This window comes from Nipponia nippon, unplaced genomic scaffold, assembly GCF_047370975.1.
Source record: "Nipponia nippon isolate SJK-2023a ecotype South Korea unplaced genomic scaffold, ASM4737097v1 scaffold_5, whole genome shotgun sequence".
NCBI lineage: Eukaryota > Metazoa > Chordata > Aves > Pelecaniformes > Threskiornithidae > Nipponia > Nipponia nippon.
The window spans coordinates 51,083,835-51,106,173 of NW_028262369.1; the positions used below are offsets into that span (position 1 = coordinate 51,083,835).

General features: G+C 40.4%; 1 protein-coding gene across 5 annotated transcripts in view; it reads right to left on the minus strand.

Moving 5' to 3' along the window:
• The window catches only part of CEP350 (centrosomal protein 350), an 80,786-nt gene extending 58,478 nt beyond the window's left edge, over nt 1-22,308 (minus strand). For 4 of the 5 annotated variants that reach the window (XM_087734540.1, XM_087734537.1, XM_087734539.1 and 1 more), the window contains exons 1-7: nt 22,104-22,307; nt 10,058-10,143; nt 8,363-8,406; nt 7,300-7,414; nt 6,396-6,528; nt 3,719-4,335; nt 3,073-3,183 (exon numbers count right to left, since the gene is read on the minus strand). In XM_087734540.1, coding sequence (XP_087590666.1) covers nt 3,073-3,183; nt 3,719-4,335; nt 6,396-6,528; nt 7,300-7,414; nt 8,363-8,406; nt 10,058-10,133 — 1,096 coding nt within the window. In that variant the 5' untranslated portion in view covers nt 10,134-10,143; nt 22,104-22,307. Of the gene's footprint in view, nt 1-3,072; nt 3,184-3,718; nt 4,336-6,395; nt 6,529-7,299; nt 7,415-8,362; nt 8,407-10,057; nt 10,144-22,103 lie in introns of all 5 variants that reach the window. The other variant, XM_087734538.1, reaches the window with a different exon arrangement.
• Between the last annotated feature and the right edge of the window lie 31 nt (nt 22,309-22,339).

The window sequence follows — 22,339 nt, forward strand, 5'->3', positions numbered from 1 at the left end:
GCTGCCTAAGGTACAAAGCAGAGACAAGCATTGCTCAAGAAGAACAGGCAAGGTGTATACTCAGTCTCAGCAGTCTACACTGGACATTTTCAAAGATTTATTAAAGCACTTTAGTTTACATGCTTTGAAGATGCTCTTTTCTTAATCCCAAAAAGTGAACTGTAGATAAGGAACTCCATGGCCACTATTACCACGGTTTTCTTGTTCCTCTTCTATAAAGAATGTGATCAGACAACCTAAAACAACCAGGATGCAACCCCCTCCATGGACAGATCTGATGCTTTATTTAGATGACAATACTAACTTTTACAACCCCTAATTTCAGTTGAATCCACTCTCTCATGTATGCCTATAGAAGTATCAGAGACAGAATAACAGGTCACATTAAAGGATGCAGGAATGGAATTTTAAGAGTCTTTCTCCTCCTTAATATCCTCTCCTTACAAATTTTCCAGTCGTCTTTAAGGCTGACAAGTGCAGGGAAGATGGAATCAATGCATCAAATACCAGAGGCCTCAGTGACTGCATCTGCAGAAATCTAGCTTGCCTCCTCACCTCTTTCAGTAACAAACAGTTCCTTCCTGATACCAGGAAACCGCAAGTTGCTTCCCACTCGCTCTATTCATATTACAGCAATTTTGCTCTAGTGAGGCCTATCCTGAACATCTTTAAGGCAGAATTACTGGAAGCTTGGGGTCCATACAATATCCTTTAGCTTAACTGCTAAGCCAATATGAAGACATTCTGTATGGTCTACGCTTACACGTAAAAACCTTGCTGCAGTAAAGAACAATGCTTCTGGAGATATTGGAGATATTATAGCTTATTTTAGCACTAGAGAGCATGAAACAGTTCTGATACAACTGACTGTACACACCCAGAACTCCACATGCTGTAACTTTACTACAGAATTAACACATGGATAGATAATCTGACCACCTAGAAATACATTTACAGTATATATTATGTGCAGCAGCAGCGCTTGGTTACTTGGAATCAACTATTCAATCTAATCTTTTCAGGTCAGAAAGGAGACATGTTCCACAACAGCTGTTCTACGCAGGGCATCAGGACAGGCGTATGGCTGAACACACACACAGCTCCTTCCTTCTGTAGACAGAAATCCACTGAACACATGATCCAAATGCCTTTTTAATTGGACCTCTTCAACAAAACTTTAAAAAAATTTGTATTTCTAGAGAGACCTCATGAATCATTCATATTATGCTTGTCAAAACTGAAAAAGAAGCTAGCATAGACAAAAAGTCTTCAGAGATTTGACATTAAATGCATGGATTGATGCTGAAGAGTATTTGCAAAACAATTTTATTGAAAAGAAGCTGCTGTCCTTTCTGAACTTTTCTTTGAGTGATTCCAGAAAAATTCCTCAGTGCCTTGTCGAGCTGTACAATCTAATAATTTCCATACCAGCCGCTATACTATTAACATACAAAGAGGTTTACAATCTCATCACGTTTCCTCCAGTCTTAAATATGTTTTGATCAATTAGAAAAATTATTTTTAATACGTAATAAGCAAATTCTTAAGCTGCAAAAGTAGAGGTTCTTTGGGGATTTTATCTTCCATTCCCTTCCTCTTTATTCATCTGATCTCTTCCCCCTCCCCCACTCAGTCAGTCAAAAGCAATTCAACCTTACAGCACTCCACTGTAACCAGCCTAGCAAACCAAAAAGCACACTTGGGCATCCTACCCTGTACCACCCAGAGAAAAGAGAGCTGCCAGTGGCACTGCAGTTTTTCAGAGTGAAAAATTAATGAAGATTGGGTCTTGGAAGAGTAAATTTGAAAACATAAAGCATATATTACAGTTTTGGTCTTTTAGCAGTGTAACTGTCAAGCAAATATACGGCATTTTTTTATCATCTTTGCTCAAATTTTTAAGCATCGAATATTGTGTTGCTAAATGAGTTCATCACCTAAAATAGACCTTTTTTACTGTGTTGCCATTTTGCAACAACAATATTTAAATGTTTTTCAAAAGACCGTTAAGCGAAGAGGAACGAGTAGCTAAGCTTTTAGCATTCAACATTCTCTCCTACACCTTCATGTGGAATAAACCCCAAAGGTAACATTCTATTAATTTACCACTGCAAAGTTACACAATCCCCCCTTCCATATCCTATCCAAGCCTTACAATAATGAAGGTAAAAGAGTTGTAGAGGAAATAAAATCTAGATTATTTAAAAGGTTTCTTAAACCTTCTTCTGGTGTACCTGTTCTCGCACTCCTCAGAGAAACCAGGGAAAACCTCTAAAAAAATCCTTGCGTACAAAACTCTGGGACACAAATTTCTCCAAGAATTTCAAGACTTGAATTATTCTGATATAAAGCACTAAAGTTCTACAAGTTTAGAGATATTAAACCAACCTATATAATCTCACCTCCACCACACATACCTGAAGGCATACCCCTTTTACTGCAGGCTACCTCCTAATAAGCATTGCCAGAGGCTTTCCACAGCAGATGCCCCTCATCTCCCCTTTAGCTACCTATACGTTCCAACTACACTGCTAACAATTCCCAAAGCAGCTTCAGGACTGACAATTTGTTAACACCATACTGAAGGAAGTAGAATTCAGGCTTCAACAAAATGGTGCACAAATCACTTTAACAGTGCTAAGGGTGGCAAAAAAATATCAAAATTATCCCCATGAGACAATATAGGTTTTATCAAAACCAAAAAGTGGTTTGGTTTTGTCCTTTTAAACAGGAAATTGCATTCATTCACACAAACGTATAAAGAAGTTACAAAATTAAACAAAAACTGTTCTAATGAAAACTTTTTTTTAATTCCTGTTTCAAAGAAAAATCATCATTTGATTCTTTTCAGTATTGATTTTCTATTAAAAGTATTTTAATGAGAGAATGGGGAAAAGGATTTTTTTTTTCTGTTTTAGTGTTCAACAAGTTACTTCTCCTGTGGAAAGAAGTCCAATATAATTAACAGTCATTGCTTCAATTTTTTGTTTCCATGACTTTGTAGACTTGTACAAAATGAATTTCTCTGCCTCTTAGGGAAGGCTGTGTGGCTTAATCCAGTTTGTGTCTCACCTGTTAACTGGAGTGCTATATCTCTATACAGCTCCCGACGAATGTGAAATTCTTCCTCATGCCAGATCTTTCCATCTGCAGTGCGAATCTTTGTTTCGGCAGGATTGAAACCTGAAAGTAAACAATTTAAGAGTTTAAAATAACGGCGTAAAATGTAAATAAAGCTTTTTCAGGGTGGAAGTGGTGGGAAACTGCCAAGTAAGAAAGGAATTACTTGAATTTCTAATGCTAAATTAGAAGAAAGCAATATACCAGTCTGCCACTTGCTCACAGTTGAAAAACAGCAGACTGAACGAAGACAAGATTCTTAAAAATGTGAAATGCTTTCTCAATCAATACACTGTTACTAACCTCTGGGACCATAAAAAAAATAGTAAAATAAACCCAAACACTACTACAGTGAGCTTCTTTTTTATAGTAATTTGCAAGAAGAGACAGGAAGAATTTCAAAAGAATCCACAATCCTGTGAACTGGCAAGAATTTATTTTCTTTCTTGTCCTATCTGTGATCAAACCATGCTATCCGCTCCTGTATTGCCCAAACACAGCTATGAGTCATGTCCATGCTTTGACATGTTGCTCAATGAATTGAACTCCGCTCCTTCACCACGTATGACCAACAGGGAGGGATTCTGCACCTCCGTACCTCTGTACGATGGAGCAGCAGGAGCAGCTGCCACTTTCCTGACTTTGGGAGTCACTGCATTCTCCATGTTTGTGATCACGACAGGTTGCTCAGCATATCCCAAGTGCTGCCCTCTGCCACCTAGCTCTTCAGAATGCTCCCACTGCTTTCGAATCCGCTCCTTCAGCTTCTCCAACTTTGCATCATGCTGCCGCCTCTTCAAGATTTCTAGCCTATGAGCACTAGAAGTACTCGTGGCAGAAGGGGAAGACACTTTCAGTTCACTGTCCTGGGATGTGTTACTCTGCGGAGTTTTAGCGCTACTTTCGTCTCCTCTGGAGCCACTAGTTTTTTCCTCTTCCAGTCTTGGAGGTGTTGCAACCCTAAGAAATGCCTCATTATTCTGCAAGGCATCAATTGCTGGTCGGTCATTCAAATATCTAACAACAGTCTCATCTGCAGCAGAAGAACATGGGCTTTCAAAATCTCTGCTGTGTAGATCCCGTTCATCTCGGTCATGTATCATGCGGCCTGTTATTTCAGTCTTCCCTTCTGCTTCGCTGAGGTCCAAACTAGAGAGCAGTTGCTTGGCCTCAAGTTGGCTAGAACTGTGATAAGACAGCGAACTGTATGTATCCCTGATGTAACAGAAGGAAAAAGAAAGTCACCATCAGAAACACAACTGTACGACCTTCCAACCCAGCAACCATCATGTTCATTAACTAAAATAATTACTTCCTATACCTTTTCTCCACTTTAAAGACAAGTTCTTTTAAAGTTTGATCACCATACGTTTAATAGTGCAAGTCTGACAAAACTGAAAGAGGTTTCTGTTCAAAACTTAATTTTCTGCACTCTCTAGCCGAACAGGACTATATATAAAGTTGAGGAGCTGAAATTAGGGCACCCTTCAATTTTTAAAAAAAAGCTTTAAACAAAAACCAAGGGTAAAACTTAAATGAGAAGCATCATTGATATACGTTCTCTAAAACAAAGCAATGCACACATGCACTCTTCCTGGAGAGCATATTCATTAGCTGAGAAAACCTCTGCCCTGTATTTGAGTGTGAAAAAGGCAAGCCCCTGTCAAGAACTTCAGAGTGAACTGGCTATATTGCAACAACCGTAAAGCTTACTGAGAGCTCAGGAATTCAACAAACTAAGGATCTCTCAGCATTTTTTTCACAGAAAAAACAGACTCCACATTTGAATGGACTCATGGTACACATGTTGTTAGGACAAAAAATATTTAATATTTTTACCGATGAGTGGCTGAAGATGTGAAAATCTGGCACCTAAGCTAGCTGGCTTGCTTCTTCAGCGAGTGTGTTTACAGAATTCATTTAAGCCAGGTCATAATACTGTACTTGTGAAGTTGTCTACCTCGCTTTCTCTAGTAGCACACTTCTGTCATGTGGTATAGTAATCATTACCAATCAACAGAAAAGTTGAGTGCTTTAATTGCACAGAATTTCACCAAAAGTACATGTATACATACACATGCACATTGATTGTTCTAGCCATTATTCTGGTTTTTGTTTTCCTATGCACACTTTAAGCATAGGCTACAGGCTGTTCTCAGAGAAGGAGTAATGTATTAATGTAGCAGCTCTGATGTTAATCCCCAACTTAATGCCCCCCAATGCCACAGTCTTCTTACTCTAAGAAAGCTATTATTTTCAATTTAATACAATGGCATAAGTCTAGCTGCTCTCATTTTCTTCTTTCCCCTGAAGTCTGTTAAATTTACTACATGTTTTTAAAACAAATAACTGATGTATGTAAGTTATTCCAGATAGGGTAGACAACAGAGCTGTTCAATTAACAAAACTGACCCAAGATTACACAATTAATCCACATCAGCCTCCCATGCAACAAGGAAGGAGAAGAACCTCACAGCTGACACAAGAAGTGGAAAAGGAGACCAAAACTTAGATGTTAGGATAATAACTATTAATAGAGATGTAGTGGAATTAAAAAAAATACTACTGTCCCAACTCCACTCTACAACAATTTGACAACAGCAGAAGTCAACAGCAATTTGACTTCATTGGGAGAACGTTTAGAAAAAAAATGCAAAGTATGTGTTAGAATCCAATAAAAAACTATTGCCAACCCAATCAAGCTATTCATCAGGGATAAGGCCTGTGCAAAGAACACACACTGCTTATAAAACACAAGGAATTGAAGAAGGTATGGTAAAGGTCTTCTAGGCTCTGATATTACAGCAAGTTATAACTAGCTCATTTCTGCTGCAGGTTCTCTTTCTTTTTGAAAGCTTTTGAGGCATCTTATATTCACTACAGTACTTAACGTAGCCTAGGAAAAACAGGCTTTCCGCATTTTCCTTCATTCCTCACACCCCATCATGTCCTATGGCCTGCAATATTCTGTGCCACTTTTTCTCCTTGATACAGCTGTTCTTATTTGGGTTTCTCATACCCACAAAAACTGAAGGCATCTTTAGTACTAGATGTTCTTGCTCTACACTGTTGTACGGTAATACATGTGGCAATGTGCGCTGAAGAACTAACGAAACAAAGTTGGAAAAGCACAAGGAAATACTCTTTTTGGTCCTTGTTACTGAAATTAAATACCTATCAAACCTATCAGGCCACTGAGGCCACAGCCACTTAGAATTAGCTTATTTCTGATCTTAGCATATTTTTCTTTAATAGTCAACCGTCACAGCACTAACCTGTATGATGCCAATGGTTCACGAAATTCCACACGATTGCTTTTTTTCACATTGCTTTCAAGAGTGGTTGCCCGAAGAGGGCTGCGTGAGGACTTCTCCTTGCTTGATTTGTTTTGGCTGGAGGACCGGGAAGCTGAAGTAGAAACCAAAGAATCCTCTATGTACTTATCTCTCCAGAAAGAGAAAGCTCTTCGGGCTGAACGATTAAGAACGCAGTTTTTCTTGGGTTCGAGCAGCACTCCAAAATAGCATTTGAAGTACTCCCTCTCTTTTTCAACAAGCTGATTTCAACAACTAGAGGCAAGGTGGTAAGTGCTTGAAACAATAATCATATTTAAAGAGAGAGATAATAATGCTTAAACATTAATTATAAATAAGCAAATCCGTGAAAGTTGATTGTGTTGCCACTAGAGGTCGATATGTCTGTTCTTCTCCAGTGCCACGCTACCAGAATGCTCTAAATAGTATTTAAAACGAGGGCTTATATCTTATAAGCAAATGCTGTCCTTAAAATGAAATAAAGGAAGCATCAGATTTAGCGTTCTATCAGGGTGTTAACAGTTGACAAACACTAAAAAACATAAACAGCTAGTCCAGTGTAAACATAAGCATATACAATTGTTACCCAAAAAGCCCCACAAAAACACAGTATCGGAATGAGATAAGCTAAGCACTGCCCACTCACAGCGCGAGGAAAGTCCTGTCACTCCCTCTAGCCAGGTGACTACGATAGCACGCTTTCTTTCCTAAGCTAAGAAAACATTAGTTTCTCCTGGGCAATTAGATTTTCATGAATAAAGATCATTAGCGGGAGACAACTTGGGGGCAGGGAGGAGAAATCAAGTTTTCCCGGAATGCAGTGGCTTTACCCTGCCTTACACACTATGTCCTCAACAATACATACCCTTTCTGCTTATTTTCCTGCTAGCGCTAGCAGAAGGCTTCTTGGCATCCATGACAGAATCAAATACGGCCGTGCTGGTGGGAGCTATTTCCAATTTGTTCTCTATATGACGCAGCTAGAATTTGAAGATAATGCAAATAAGAATATTGTTTTCCATTTTTAAGCTACAGTTTTTTTCCCCTAAAGTGTCAAATCTTTCCTCATTTTCATAAAGAATAAAACTGCAGGCAAAAGCAACTTCACAAGGCTCATGTTGCAAAACCGTATAGCCTTATGGCCAGAACTACGCAAGATTATTAAGATTTATTTTAAAAGATTATCTAGATTAGGTTTTGTTGCATAGTTTTGCTTCCATAAGTAGGCTGTTCTGAAGAAATTAATAATAACATGCCATTTAGAGTCTTAATGCTTGGCCTGAATGAAATATTAATTCCACTTGGAATAAATTCTACAATATTCTTTTCAAAACAGAGCATGATACAAGATTCCATGTATACAACCTCACACTGATGCTCAGCTATTAAAAAAAGAGATGGACAAGGCTAGGGGAAAGAGCCAAATCCCCTGAAAACCCAAGCTGTTTGGCTTCACTGAAGCCAGGATTTAGAAACTAGTTTGATATCTTAAGCATCTAAGTTAAGTTCCCACAGAAAGACAGCAATTCCAATGCTCAAAGATGGAAAATTACAAAATACACTGGTGGTGTCCCAGTTTCTGACTGGTTTGGGTAAGCAGGGGAGAGTTATTTTTTCAAGTTTTCAGAAAAATGAAAAGTCGCCACTTTCTTAAATAGAAAGATAATATTACACTCAAGAATTAGCAGGTATTACTATACTCAAGACTAAGCTTGCTGTGGCAAAAATTTCTTCTACTGTACATGGAACACATTTTCCAAGATACAACAATGTTCCACATGCATGTACTCCAACTGCTTGCCCTATTTTCAACTTGTTTAACAGACTGAGCAAAATAATACCTTGGATAACGCTTTTGTAGCCATTATCTGACTTGAAAAGGAGTAAGGAAAAAAAAAAAAAAGAACAGAAAAAAACCCAGTACTTACAGCAGCCTTAGTCTGAGAAAAAGTAGCCCATGCTGCAGTTAGATCTTACAGGGCAGAAACAAAGAAATAAATTTCTCATTAGAACATGGAAAACAATGAAATAAAATGTTGCTTCAAAACAATTTTCATGGGCTCACTAACCAAGTTCTTTTAATGACTCATTATCAGGCTGTTATCAGTCAAGACTCATCTTAAGAGAGCAATAAAATATTCAATGTAAAATTTAATGAGTTCACTAATGTATTGAATGTATTGTTGAGCTTGTATGTATTACTACACTTGAAATCAAATCTACCACACATTATAGGAGATATTTAGAAGATACGATAAAGCTGGTTACCTACCCCAACAAAAATGTCTCACATTTTTCCATTACACTATAGTTTAATTATTTTTTTCCCCTTCCATTTTCTTCTTCAGTAAGCTAAGCATGAATACTTGGTCACTGAAAGACTCCACTCAAAAACCAAGCTTTGAACATGTGAATTTTGAATAGTAATCTTTTTGAACTGTACACCCTACAAACAAAATAGAAGCAATGTTTGTGAAGAACAAGCAGGAGGCACTAATCAATTTCAACCTTTTAATCTAAACAGATAGCACATGCTCTATGCGCAATCCAGTTCAGTAGGATGCAGTAGTGTTTTCCTCTAAAAATATTTACTTCCTCAGTTTCTCTCTTCTTTTGGTTTTTAATGGTTTTCTTCTAATCTAATGGTTTATACAACATCTAAAACCTGCATGTGCATCAGAACCATGGAGAGTAGTAGTATTAAAGTTTAAAAAAAAAAAAACAAAAACCAACCAAACCTTTTCCTTATAGTAAAAAAGCTGCCAATTTCATTTCAGGTAAGATGTAACAACACAAAGGAAGACAGTTAAGGAAGTAACATAGAAACAGCTTTGCTTTGACTTTGAGAGATGGTGCTTCATATCTACAGAACACCTCGGTTTCACAAGGTATGTAATTTTAACAGAAACTGAACATATTGCAGGAAACAATCAGCAATAATGTCCTCTTACAGATAAAATAATAACCTGTCCCTACCTTCAAAATAACTTCTGGGGTCCAGTTTTGTCAGAGTGGAGATCATAAGACTGATCTGGAACCCCAGACTTAACACGGGACTCAGCTGCTCTACAGACTAGAGCTTTCTTCCTCTCAGGGATGTACTGCAATTTCTTTTTTTGCCCCCTCCTTTCCTAAATTACAGAGTAATCATGACAGTAAAAAGCTAACAGGATTTCTCCAGTTCAGGGAGACAAAAGTGCTCCAAGTCATCTTAGTGGTGAAGTACTGCTGCTATTCAAGTGTCTTTAGCTCTTCACCACTTTGGAACTGAGCACAAGTCAGGAGCAACTGCCTCTCAGGGTCTTCTTCACTTCTTTCAAGAGCCTGTGGTTCCCAATTTCTGTTCCTGCACTGCTTCTCCTCTACAGCATTCAAAAAAAATCTGTCTCTGCGCCATCTTGGCAACCATATCATAGGCTGGCACTTCCTAATGCAGATCAGCAAATACTCTGCAGATCAGAGTACAAAACTGCTATCTCTGCAGAAAGGAAGCTATATAACAAGATCTTAGCTTCCAAATTGAGGCAGGAGAATGTTTTCTATAGAAACTCCCCAAAGTTTCAAACAACTCATGATAAAACATCTTCCAAAACGAGGCAATAAAACAGAAAAAAAACCCATACCTCTGGTAGAATCCTTGTTTTGGTTGTGCCTTGGATTTTGTAGAGGCACCTCATTTGACTTGTTGCTCCACATCATGTTAATTTATCTACAAAAAAAAAATACTCATGTAAGAATCAAAGAGGTATAAAGTAAGAACAAATATATCTTATGCTAAAGAGAACATAGCAAACTGGCTAGATGGTCGTATCCAGAGGGTAGTGGTCAATGGCTCGATGTCCAGATGGAGATCAGTGACAAGTGGTGTCCCTCAGGGGTCTGTACTAGGGCCAGTGCTGTTTAATATCTTCATCAATGACACAGACAGAGGGATTGAGTGCATCCTCAGCAAGTTTGCAGATGACTGAGCGGTGCCGTTGACACGCCTGAGGGATGGGATGCCATCCAGAGGGACCTGGACAAGCTTGAGAAGTAGGCCTGTGTGAACCTCATGAGGTTCAGCAAGGACAAGTGCAAGGTCCTGCACCTGGGTCGGGGCAATCCCCAGTATCAGTACAGGCTGGGGAATGAAGGGATTGAGAGCAGCCCTGAGAAGGACTTGGGGGTACTGATAGATTAAAAGCTGGACATGAGCCAGCAATGTGCTCCCACAGCCCAGAAAGCCAACCCTATCCTGGGCTGCATCAAAAGAAGCGTGGCCAGCAGGTCGAGGGAGGTGATTCTGCCCCTCTGCTCTGCTCTGATGAGCCCCCACCTGGAGTGCTGCGTCCAGCTCTGGGGTCCTCAGCACAGGAAAGACAGGGACCTGTTGGAGAGGGTCTGGAGGAGGGCCACAAAAATTATCAGAGCGATGGAACACCTCTCCTGTGAGGAAAGGCTGAGAGAATTGGGGTTATTCAACCTCGAGAAGAGAAGGCTGCGGGGAGACCTTATTGCGGCCTTTCAATACTTAAAGGGGGCCCACAAGAATGACATGGATAGCCTTTTTAGCAAGGCCTGCTGCAACAGGACAAGGGGTTTTAAACTAAATTTAGACTGAACGCAAGGAAAGAATTTTTCACGATGACGGTGGTGAAATACTGGAACAGGTTGCCCAGAGAGGTGGTAGATGCCCCATCCTTGGAAACATTCAAGGCCAGACTGGATGGGGCTCTGAGCAACCTGATCTAGTTGAAGATGTCTCTGCCCATTGCAAGGGGGTTGGACTAGATGACCTTTAAAGGTCCCTTCCATCCCAAAGCATTCTATGATTCTACGATAACCTTGATCACTATGATGAACATTCACCTCATATGATGATTTCAAACTCACATTATGAATGAAATCAGAAAATCAGCACCAAATCACAAATGCATTTACAGCTTGCAGTTGTTCAGAAACCAAGTAATTCTGGAAAAAGACGGGTTTGCTCTGTTCTTGTTTTATTTGCTACGAAGAAGAGTGAACTTGATAAAAGGAAACCCAGAGGTCATGCAATTTAGATCATAGTAATAAGTATTCCAGCAAGTCTGAAGATGACCACACTGAAACACTGCATATGAAGAGGTAACAGAGGCAGCACCACAGAGCTTGAACCTATAAAGGCTGAGATGACAAGATGACCTGACAGACAAACGCGTCACCTATCTCTGTTAAAGGAAAAGGCAGAACAGAACTGTGCAGCAGGACACTACAGCCAGGAAAAATACAGACAAGACTGGAGCTGCCATTGTTTTCCTGTGAACTTCAAAGGCAAGGCTCCCAGTGAATCTAAAAAAGCATGAACCCCTCTGAGTAACAAATCAGGCAGCCACTATCACCAGAGGAATATTTAACACATGAGGAAAAAAAAAGCTACTCAATCAAGAAAGATAATTTTTTAAAAGAAAAGGCAGGTAATTTCCACAAATACTTATTTCTCAATACTTCCACTGCAAAAGATGCGCTGCCATAGGTCAATCTGTACGAGGCTTTAAAGAAGTGCTATATAAGAAAAAAGTAAGTTTAAGACACCTAAGAGGAGCTCATACAGCCAACAAAAACTCTGATTATTCAGTACTGCCGCTACCCTCTCATTAAGGACCTCCTATCTGGTGGCACGTGCTTACTGAGCTCTTTTCACAACTAACTGAGGACATTTCTGTTATGGAAAGAAAAAATTAGGTGAGCACAAAATTCACACAGGAAGTTATGGACCTCTGAAAGAGTCATAAAGGCACATTTTCCTCTCTCTTCTCATGCACTCCCAGATATAATTTTTCTTATTTTATTAACTTCTGAAAATTTCTTTTGCTTTCACTTCCCTACATAGTGTGCCACATAAAAGGGCATTCAAATATAAAGGTCGTTCTTCTGACAAAAGGTGACCGAACATCCCATAAAATTACCACTGTGTGCTACTTACTGGAACAGATCATTGCCTATCTATTTTGTGACAAGGATTTTTATCATATATGGTTTTAAGGATACTCACAGTGATCAACAGTGAAGTTTGGTCCTCACATTCAGTCATATAGCTTGTATTTATGGCAGTAAGTTATCCCACAAAACTGTTCCTATACCCCAAGAAAGACTATCAATAATAAGAACACAGGACTTCAAAAGACCTTTAGTTCTGCCTTTCTTTAAAGAATCCAAATAAATGTTAGAAAGAGTGTGGAAAAGGTATGTGAGCTTATATACCGTAGGTACAGAAGCACACACATACACACACATTAGTGAAGTTTGCAATAATGAAGAAATTCTAGAAAGAAGTGGGGGGTGTTTTGTTTTGCCTTTTTTTTTTTTTTTTTTTTTTTTTTTTTTTAAGTATCTAGTTATGGGCACCAAGCCAAGTGAAGTTAGAAAATTCTTCTTCTAGGACAGGTGCCGCAGAGCTCATTCATGCAGAACCACAGCTTTGTGCCTCACCTCATTCGTGCTGTAAATCATAACATTGCCCTGCCCTGGAAATCATCTAATTTGTCTTCTCACTGGAGCAAAAAGCTGTTGTGCTAGAAAAGTAGAAAACAAATAAAAATGGGGGAATTTTCCATAAAGAACCAATTTTGAGAGCTGCTGGAAATGTCATATCATACCATTATCAGTTTCTTGCCCAAACATAAACATAACAAAACCTACTCAATATGTAAATTTAGCATAAGAGAACTTCTGGACAAGCAACCATTTCTTAAGGGATTAAGTATCCCTCTTCATGTAATTGCTTGGGATTTATTCCTATCATTAGTATTACTAGTATAGATAGGAGAACTTAGTCAGGGATTAGAATTGTTCTCGTTATTATACACACACAAACCTATATAGTTTATTTTATGATGCCCCTGTGAATGTAATATTGCAGTATACTCTATGTATTCCCTAACTCTCTACGAGAAGTACTCGATTAATTAAGAAAGTTTGAAATTGCTTGTTATACCTTTCATCCTGACACTCAAGTAAAAGCTGTTAGCTCTTTACCTGAGCTGAACAGAACACAAGTCAGACAAACAGTGAACACACTTTTGAGAATGCCTTAGTTCTACTAATAACTCACAGATGTTTGCTGATGACCACTAATGGTCAATAATTCTGTCTCAATGCCTTGGTTCAAAAGTATATGAGGCCCCTCTATAAAAGGGCACTCAACCTCTCCTTTCTGTACAAGCTGGGAACTAATCACAAAGCATCCTGCTGTATTTCTCCTAACGAATACCTGCAGTGCCGGCTCCAAGTGTACAATATGACTCTTATTGGCTTCAGCTGAGATCCACCGAGCAGTTTTGCTTAACTCAGGTTGCTGCTGTTTGAAAAAAGGACGTGCAAGAACTGAGAATTCTGGAGCTGTCTACAGTTTCAGGAAGCCAACACCGCAGTAGCTTTCAGTTGCGATACAATCTTCGTAACTGTAAGGGTTTGGGTTTTAGATGTCCCTCTCCCCCTCCTTTGGAAGGGTGGCAGAAATTTATCAGCTTTTCAAAACCTACCTACAAATCATACTGATTCCCACCAACCTTTGAATTCCTACAGATTAATAGAATAACTTCTTTCTATTGTCACAGCTTACATGAATAAGCAGCACCCTACAAAACCCAATAATTCAATACCCTGTCTCTGCAAGAAGTTAAACCAGAAAAGACACTTTAATGCTATCAAGAGTACAGCTAGGGTGTGGGGGAGAAAAAAGAAATAAATCAAGACACAGTTGCCATATCTACTTATAGGATTTACATGCAGGGTAGAAGACCAGTTAAACGCTAAAATACACTGAAATTAATATTGACTAGAAAAAACACTATACCAAAAATTTATGCAAAGAAAGTTTAAATTGTATCTGAAAACACATTTTACATCAACACAAAAGTTGTCTCAATGTTGCACAGGCAACTTTAAGAAGAAACACATTGTAAAAATTACATTCTGAAACGACTGCTTCAAAAAGATTTTTTCTTTTTGCTAAACTAAATGATTCATCACTATTTAATACAGAGCTTAAAGGAAGGAGGGCGCAAAAAGCAGCTCAACAGATGAAATGCCAGAGAACTTCTGAGGAGACGGCAATGATGACAAAAGGTTATCTGCAGGTTGGATAAGCCTACGAGGATCTTAAAAGTTTGCTGAAAAAAGGCAGAAGACTGCAGAATCACAGAACGGATCTCCTCCTTATTTGGTCGTTCACTAGCAGACCCAGGCATCCTATGCAAGTTCATTAAAGGCTGGTTTGCCAAGCCTCGTCTTGGGTGAACAGTTAAAATACAAACACCATTATGTTACGACATTTCAATCCCATGTCAAATGCCCATCTCATTCTCTACTCATCTGTCCAAGACAAAAAAAAAAATGTACACAAGAGAAGGCACAGCAGAACTGCTGTAGATGAGGACCTAAGTGTAAACTACCAAGAAAAGGATATACTCCAAACTCCCAGAAGAAACTGGGACGCACCCCCCCACACACTCTTCCACAAACACTGTTCCTATGGAAAGACACTGAAAAGGACTGACAGATCAGAAAGTGCATGAGAAGACACCAGAAAGGATGAAATGGAAACTAAGAGAAAAACAATGCCAAATAAAAAAGATGAGAAACAAGCACTAAATTTACTACCAAACATACCAAGGATGGTATTGAAAGGTACAACAAGATAACAAAATAACAAGTCAACATGGTAAGAGGACAGCATTTTGAAAGGAGCAAGACATATGAAAGCAGAATATGCTTATCAAAGCTACACAAAAATGTCAAGAGATGAAAAACAGGGCTGGGAAAAGAGAAAGAAAAGCAGTGAGAGAAGCAGCATATTTAAAGGAAGAGAATGGAGAGAGATAGGAAGGAGAGAAAAATTGAATGAACTTTTGAAGGATGAGCACATAGAGCAGCAAAAAGGAAGAAGAGAAACTGGTATATTGGTTCAATTGTAAAGTTTTTCAAGCACCCTCAGTATGACTTTTTTTCTTAGTAGCACAACCTTGATAAGAAAAGGAAAGAGGAAACTCAGAAGTCATGGCACTGAAACAAGGAAACGGGAGAGGAAACTGAATCATACAGATTCAGAGAAGGCAGAGAATGTGAGCAAGAGATTGCCCACTGTTATTTTCACAAACATTTAGTGGTTATGCAAAAAAATCCAAAAAACAAAAAACAAAAACTGTATGCAATAGGAAACAGTATTCCTTGGGACTTTGTTTCTTATAAAAACACAAGGGATACCAAATGAAGGGGATACCACAAAAGAAAAGATGAAGCTTTGCTAAGAGTAAGGAAAGAAACAGATTTAATATTGACTTCTATGGGATATTCTTAAATGTTTAATCCCCAAAGTGGCAGGTTTTGCTACAAACTACACACATTGCATAAGGCCAGCACTTTTACACAGTTTAAGCTACAATAAGGCAGCAGTGCCAATGAAAGAAGCCATCTTTTCCTTTCTTTATGCCTTAGTCTCTCTTGCCTTATTCAGGCAGAAAGTCAATGGGATAAGATAATGAGAAAGTCATGTGGTAAAGCAAAGTGGACTGGGAATCTGGTAAGGTCTGGAAGTAGCTTTTTTGTTCTTTTTGCTTTATTAGTTTTAGTTATGTCGTAGCATAAGCTACAACCTCTGTGCAAGCAGAAGGAGAAGGAATGGAAGAATTGCGGAACAGCCAGGTCAGTCCCAGTCATGTACTAGCTGCTGTCGTGTATCACAATCTACAGTTGCTCCCCAAGAGCAAATGCGTGAGGCTGCTGTTGCCTTTACGTCAAGGAAAGTGAGTGGGACTGGGGAAAACAAGAACCATTCCCATCACCACCTTCCACTGGAGCTCAAGGGCACCAGAGCAGTCTGTACACCCTGCTCCAGTGTGTCCCACTGCACCCGTGCCTCGCACAGCGCACACAACTCGTCCATGGAGGAAATGGGCACAGAGACAAATGAAAGGTTTTAGGCAGGTTTCTTCCTGTTGACAAAAATATTTTAAGTTTCCACCTACAAATAATTGAAAGTTGACTTCTGCATCCTAAAGGCCTTCTGGAGCTCCTGTCTGTGCAGCTACAGTTCTGCATTACTGGCAATAACAGACACACACAGGTGGACAGACACAATCAGAGCTAGTCAAGCAAACTATTTTTCTGAGCCAGCCCACTGAAAGTGATGGAATTTCTATTTAGAGATGCCAGAAACACTTTCCATGTCTCCTCAAATACCACAGAATACAGTTTATGTGATATGCTTGAGTCTGGAATACAAATACCTTTACCTACTCATTTTTCTGGAATCCAAGCTTTTACCATATCGCATTATCCCATTTAAATAAGAGCTAAAAATATCCATAATACATTGTTCTAAGACTTTTTTTGGTTATGTTGATGGACTTTTAAAATGTTTTTTGATACAAGAGTAACATACTTTTTCTTTTGGCCTCAACATATTTTGAGAAAACTTTGTCTCTCAAAGCAATTAGATGCAGGTGATTTACTGACCTTCCTCAGGACTGAGGACAAGTTCCAGCACAACAAACAAAAGCATGACGTATTTGTCAAAAAAGCGCCACATCTCCAGAATCTATAGCTGACTCTGCAGAATCAGACAGGTCCTCCCCCCACCTTCTTTCAATGCTCATTTATATAATAAGCCTTCAAATGAAATGTATTTCAGGGGCAAAGGTTCTGAAAGGAAGTTAATATTCAAAATCCAAGTACAACTCCAACTGCACAATGCTTCACGGACACAAACTTCATCTTAACATTTCTCCACCATATTATCTTGAGTCTGTAATCTCTGCTTTGCCCCTCCAAAATTATTTCTGCTACAAAGTTGGGGATTTTTATTCTGATGATTTAAGTGATGCTGAGCTAAAGAGTCAATGGGTTCAAACTATTCACAGTGCCTTTATAGGTAGTTTTGCTGGTATTTAATCTGACTGGCTGCTAATACTATTCGACTCAGAAATATTTTACCAGTTTAGACTGCACTGCACCCTGTGAGCAAGGCTGTATGTCATGACGATGGACGCAACTGTGTAAAGCTGATACAAGAAAAAGCTGGAAGTAACAAACACCAGCAATGCCCAAGGAGCTTGTGAATGTTAGCTGCTCTGAATGAGTAAAACTTTACATAATATTCAGTATTTTGTGTTGTAGCGCAAACAGTAACTATACCAGAAGAATTCACATTCCAATCATTATGACATTGGAAAGTAATAATTAAAACCAAGAAAACTTCAAAAGTAAAAGAAATATACCAATAAAATTTGATCTATCTTAAGCTAGGAAAACATAAAAAAAGCTTTTAGGGATATTAAGGTAGTTAAAAAAAAAAAAAAGAGCAATCAAGATACACCACACACTTGCAGATAGAAAAGCAGTAAAGAATGTCAAAGCACATGTCACTACCTCTAACTTAACCAAGAAGATAAGTGACATTAACAGTCATACATCCATCAAACATCAGAAAATATAGTATAAAAATACAAATATGTTTCCTGAGCTCTAAGATTAAATCACTGGCAACAGTCGGCTACTAAATTTGCATCCAAACTATAATGAAGATTTTTCTATAAATGAAACATTACTGAATCTGATTCTCTCCAACTATATGCTGAGGATGGACATTTACAACACACTTCTGCTATGAGAAGACACGGCAACTTGCAAAACTGTCTCTGCTTCATCACAAGTAATGTAAAAGTGATGAAAAAACCCAGCACTAAAAAATGGATTACTGGTTTTACTGAAAGTAAAACGCATTGAAGGTCTTACTGTGCTGCATCACATGCTAGGAGGTACTCTGAGGAAATCTATTGAAATGAATGTTGTGACAGCTAGTGTAACTTGATTCATTGTTCACGAAGAAATCGGAGTACAAAGGCACAGAGAATGCATCCATTTATTAAGGAGATGCACATGAGGGTTTGCCGATCCATTCAGATGGTCTGTATTTTTTTTTTACTTCAAAAATCTTCACATTTATGACAGAAAAGAACAGAAGCTACATACCCTAGCTCCAAGAACAAATAAAATACACCTGCATTTGTTTCCTTGGCCTTCATAACAAAAGTTCGCTCATTCCATCTCCAGTTACTAGAAACTGCACGTTGGAAGATTTCAATTCTTGCAGCCCATAATAAATCCATTCAGCAGAATATGCTCAAATTCTTCAACAAGTCCTGTCTTCAAAAGGTCGGCATCCGCTATCCTTCACCTCATGAGGAACACTCCACTGTGAGGGAGTTGTCTTAGAACTTACAGGCAATCCTCTCAGCCAAGTACAAGAACCAGACCTGCCAATTTTGAGAGTCTAAGACAACAGCTTTCAACTGCTCAACATTACCAAGGACATACGAGCAGAGCAGCAACTTCATCTGCAGCTGTGTCAACTGCAGACTGATCACTATTTTCTTTCAAAGCAGAATAAAGTGCATAAAAACTTCAGGGAAAATGTTCCAAATGTCAGTTTCTCAAGTTTGATGCCTTTGCTCTGAAATTGCATCCAGAAGCAGTGTCTGAAAAGTGTCTCAATATGAGACAAAAAAACCCCCAAAAAACCAAAAAACCCAAAAAAACCCCAAATAACCAAAAAAAAACCCATGACAAGGTGAACTGTGACCACCAGTGCTATCTCTGATCTGGCATTACAAAGACTAGTACCAGGACTCTGCTGAGAAGACTTTTTCTTGAACTAGCTAAAAACAGCAATAAAATATTTCTCATATTAAAATAATTGCATGCCATTAAATGCTTCAAGTACCTAAACCCTAAATCCAGATTTTTCTATTTCAGTATGACAATTCCACCTGATGTATTTTGCTATTAGCAATCATAACACATCATGTTAATATGACTGGAAAATATCAGAGAAAAATGTAACTGTTTTTTAAGCTTTTACACTCTTTTGCCACAGATCAGACTTAGTGTAAAATTCTGCCCTCAGTGAGGAGTGTTCTTAAGCTAAAACATAGCCAGAATTTCTGTTAGCATTCAGTAAGTTTCAATTGACCTAGTATAATTGATTAGTTAATTTATTTGCTCTATTCTTTCACCAGTATATTGACAAAGGTTTCAGACTTATGCATACAAGTAATTTTATCCTCAGTTGAGTAGTCCATTAAAGTCTATTATATCATTAGCACAATGATACACATGTATCTTCCAAGCACTTACATCTATGGATAAATTCTACATGCAGACATTCTGATCCAGCCACATGCCTAATATATTAACTGTACTGGGAAAGTTTCCTCTCTGCACTCGACTACCAAAACCATTCTGTTATCATTATTATACCACTATACCTGTTGTCTTATTAACACAGCTTATATTGGTTTGAGTAACATGAATTATATTAAAGTACCTCAGCAGCACCGTTCAAACAGCACTGCTACACTGATTAAAAAAGTCATACTCCTGATATAAACTTCTAAGGTAGAGTTAAGCAGGTTTAGCAACTCAACAGTGATGAAGGAATGCATATATTCCTCCCTACCTTCCCTAGCAACCCTGCCACTCCTCTGTGACAGAGGCAGTGCTCATCTGACTGTGTCACAAGCCTGTTCAACTCACTAACCCAGCAGAAAATTATTCAGTTTTTCTTTTTTTTGTTGGGTTAGCTTTCTACCAGTTTATCAAGCTGAATCAGGTTGCTGCATGGTCAATGCCAGAACTGGCCAAAGTGGGGGAAGAGAAGCGACAGCAGAACATCACGCCCACTCACGTTGTGCAGCTTCACCTACCTGCCATAGATATGGCAATATAAAATAGATCGAGTGCTACGTGCACCAACATTCCTGATTTCAAATGCAAGTCTAACGTTAAAGATGTTAATAGGACTACAGCCTCATCTGGGCATACTAAAATCAGCATGACTAACCACATGAATGACTTTATCCACCGGTGTGTTTGATACAACATAACTTTCTTTGCAGAAACCAGCAGTATGTCTGGTAGAGGGGTGCAAGGAGGTGCAGAAAGTTCATTATACTTAAGAAAACTTTTTGAGTAGAAGTGGCAATTCCAAGGCTAGATTCTTATCCATTTAAGGGATGCTTTTACTATGGTGGTACAAACTGCTGATAAAGTTATTTCAAGACATGAAAGACAGCATCCACATTGGGACTGTTATATCCACCAAGCCTTCCCAGCGTTACAGCGGCAAACTTAAGCTATGCACCAAAGCTTAGTAAGCTTAGTAAAACAAATGCATGCAAACGAGATGTTTTATAGTTTTAAAATCACGTGCTTTCAGTTGCCACCACACGTAACCTAGGGAGTCTACCAGAAGATCTATACCAATCAGCGACATAATTTCTGCAGTACCCAGGCCCCTTGTAGAAATGTGTCATTACTACATAAATTAAGTTGCTCTATTTAGAGGATGCAGCGTACCTTTGTTTAAGGTAGCGTCACTCACAGAAACTGAAGCCTTCAACAGTTTACAGTGTTCGCATGGCCACACCCTCAGTCGCATTTAATTATCTAAAGCATTACCTAATGAAACTGTTGTAGCAACCAGAACTATATGAAAGAGTGAGCAGTTCATGTAACTTAGCCTGTCCATGCAGACAGTCAGACAGAACAAGTGCCTGACCGTCTACAGCTCCACACACGTTTGTCCCACAAGTACTACGCTTTTCGTCGCAGTACGCTCTCGAACGAGTTTTCAAGCCTGTGCGCTCTGTAGCCCTGTGAAGTAGTTTAAGATGACTAAAACACAGAACTGACTGGTCGAGTTGTAAGTTTTCAAGTGCAAGACACCGGAGCGTTCACCTACACAATGAAGCTATTTGACATATAAACCTCTACATGCGGGTACGTACACAACGTGCCAGGAGACGCTTGGTTGCTGAGATACAGCTTACATCCAAAGACAGAAAGAGATAAAGTATTCCAGAAAAACCACGTCAACAGTGGGCATTATATCACAGAAAACTGCATCCACAGAGAAAAAGCCACAGTCATACTAGTATAAAACCTTTATGCTAACAGCAGCCAAAACGAACGGCGCCAGTGAAGCCAGAGAACGCCCGGGGCAGGTGTTACCCCGGGACGCGAGCGGGCAGACGCCGGGCCGCCCCGGCCCTCTTCCCCCAGCCCCAGGGCAGGCAGCCCGCGGCACGGGCACAACCACAGCGCACACTTAAACTGTAAAGGCGCCGTCGCAGGCCCGACCCAGCGCTGCGGGGCGGCTTCCGAGGGGAGCGGGGGCAGCGGCCTCGGCCCGGCCCCGGCAGGCGGCTCGGGAGGCGGCCGGCGAGCCGCAGCCCGCGCAGCTTCACAGAAAAACCCGGTTTCGGCGGTTTTCCCATACAAGGCGAAAAGACAACAGTGAAACCAGAGCTCCCCTGCCCTCTCCCTTCCTCCGCTACCCCCCGATACCACAAGCAGCAGAAAACAAATTCACACTCGAGGGAAGAGAGAGAGACTTAACGGGTAAGACGGGAAAAGCGGAGGACGTCGGGGCCCGGCGGCGGCGCCAGCGCCAGCGGAGGCCGAGCCAAGTGACAGCCGGCAGCACCGCCCGGCCGCCGGCGCTCCGGGCCCGCCGAGCCCCCGCGAGCGGCCGAACCCGGCCCCCGCCGCCGGCCCCGCCCCGGCCCCTAGCGGGACGGCAGCCGCCGGCAGCGCCGGGCCGAGCGCGGCCTGGGGCGGCGGCACGGGCCGCTCCCGGCGCCTCCTCACCTGGTCGCGGCGGCGATCGACGCCCGCCGCCCCGGGGGCAGGTCCCGGCGCATCCCGCAGAAGCAGAGGGAAGGGCGGCGGGAGCTGGCGGCGCCCCGAGCTCGGCTCCGCTGCCCGCCGGCGCGCAGCCCCCTCAGCGGCGCCAGCCCGCCGCCATTACCGGCCAACGACTGACACGGAGCAGCGGCGGCGGCGGCGAGAGCGGCGGCGCGGGGCAGGGCGGGAGCGACCGGCCG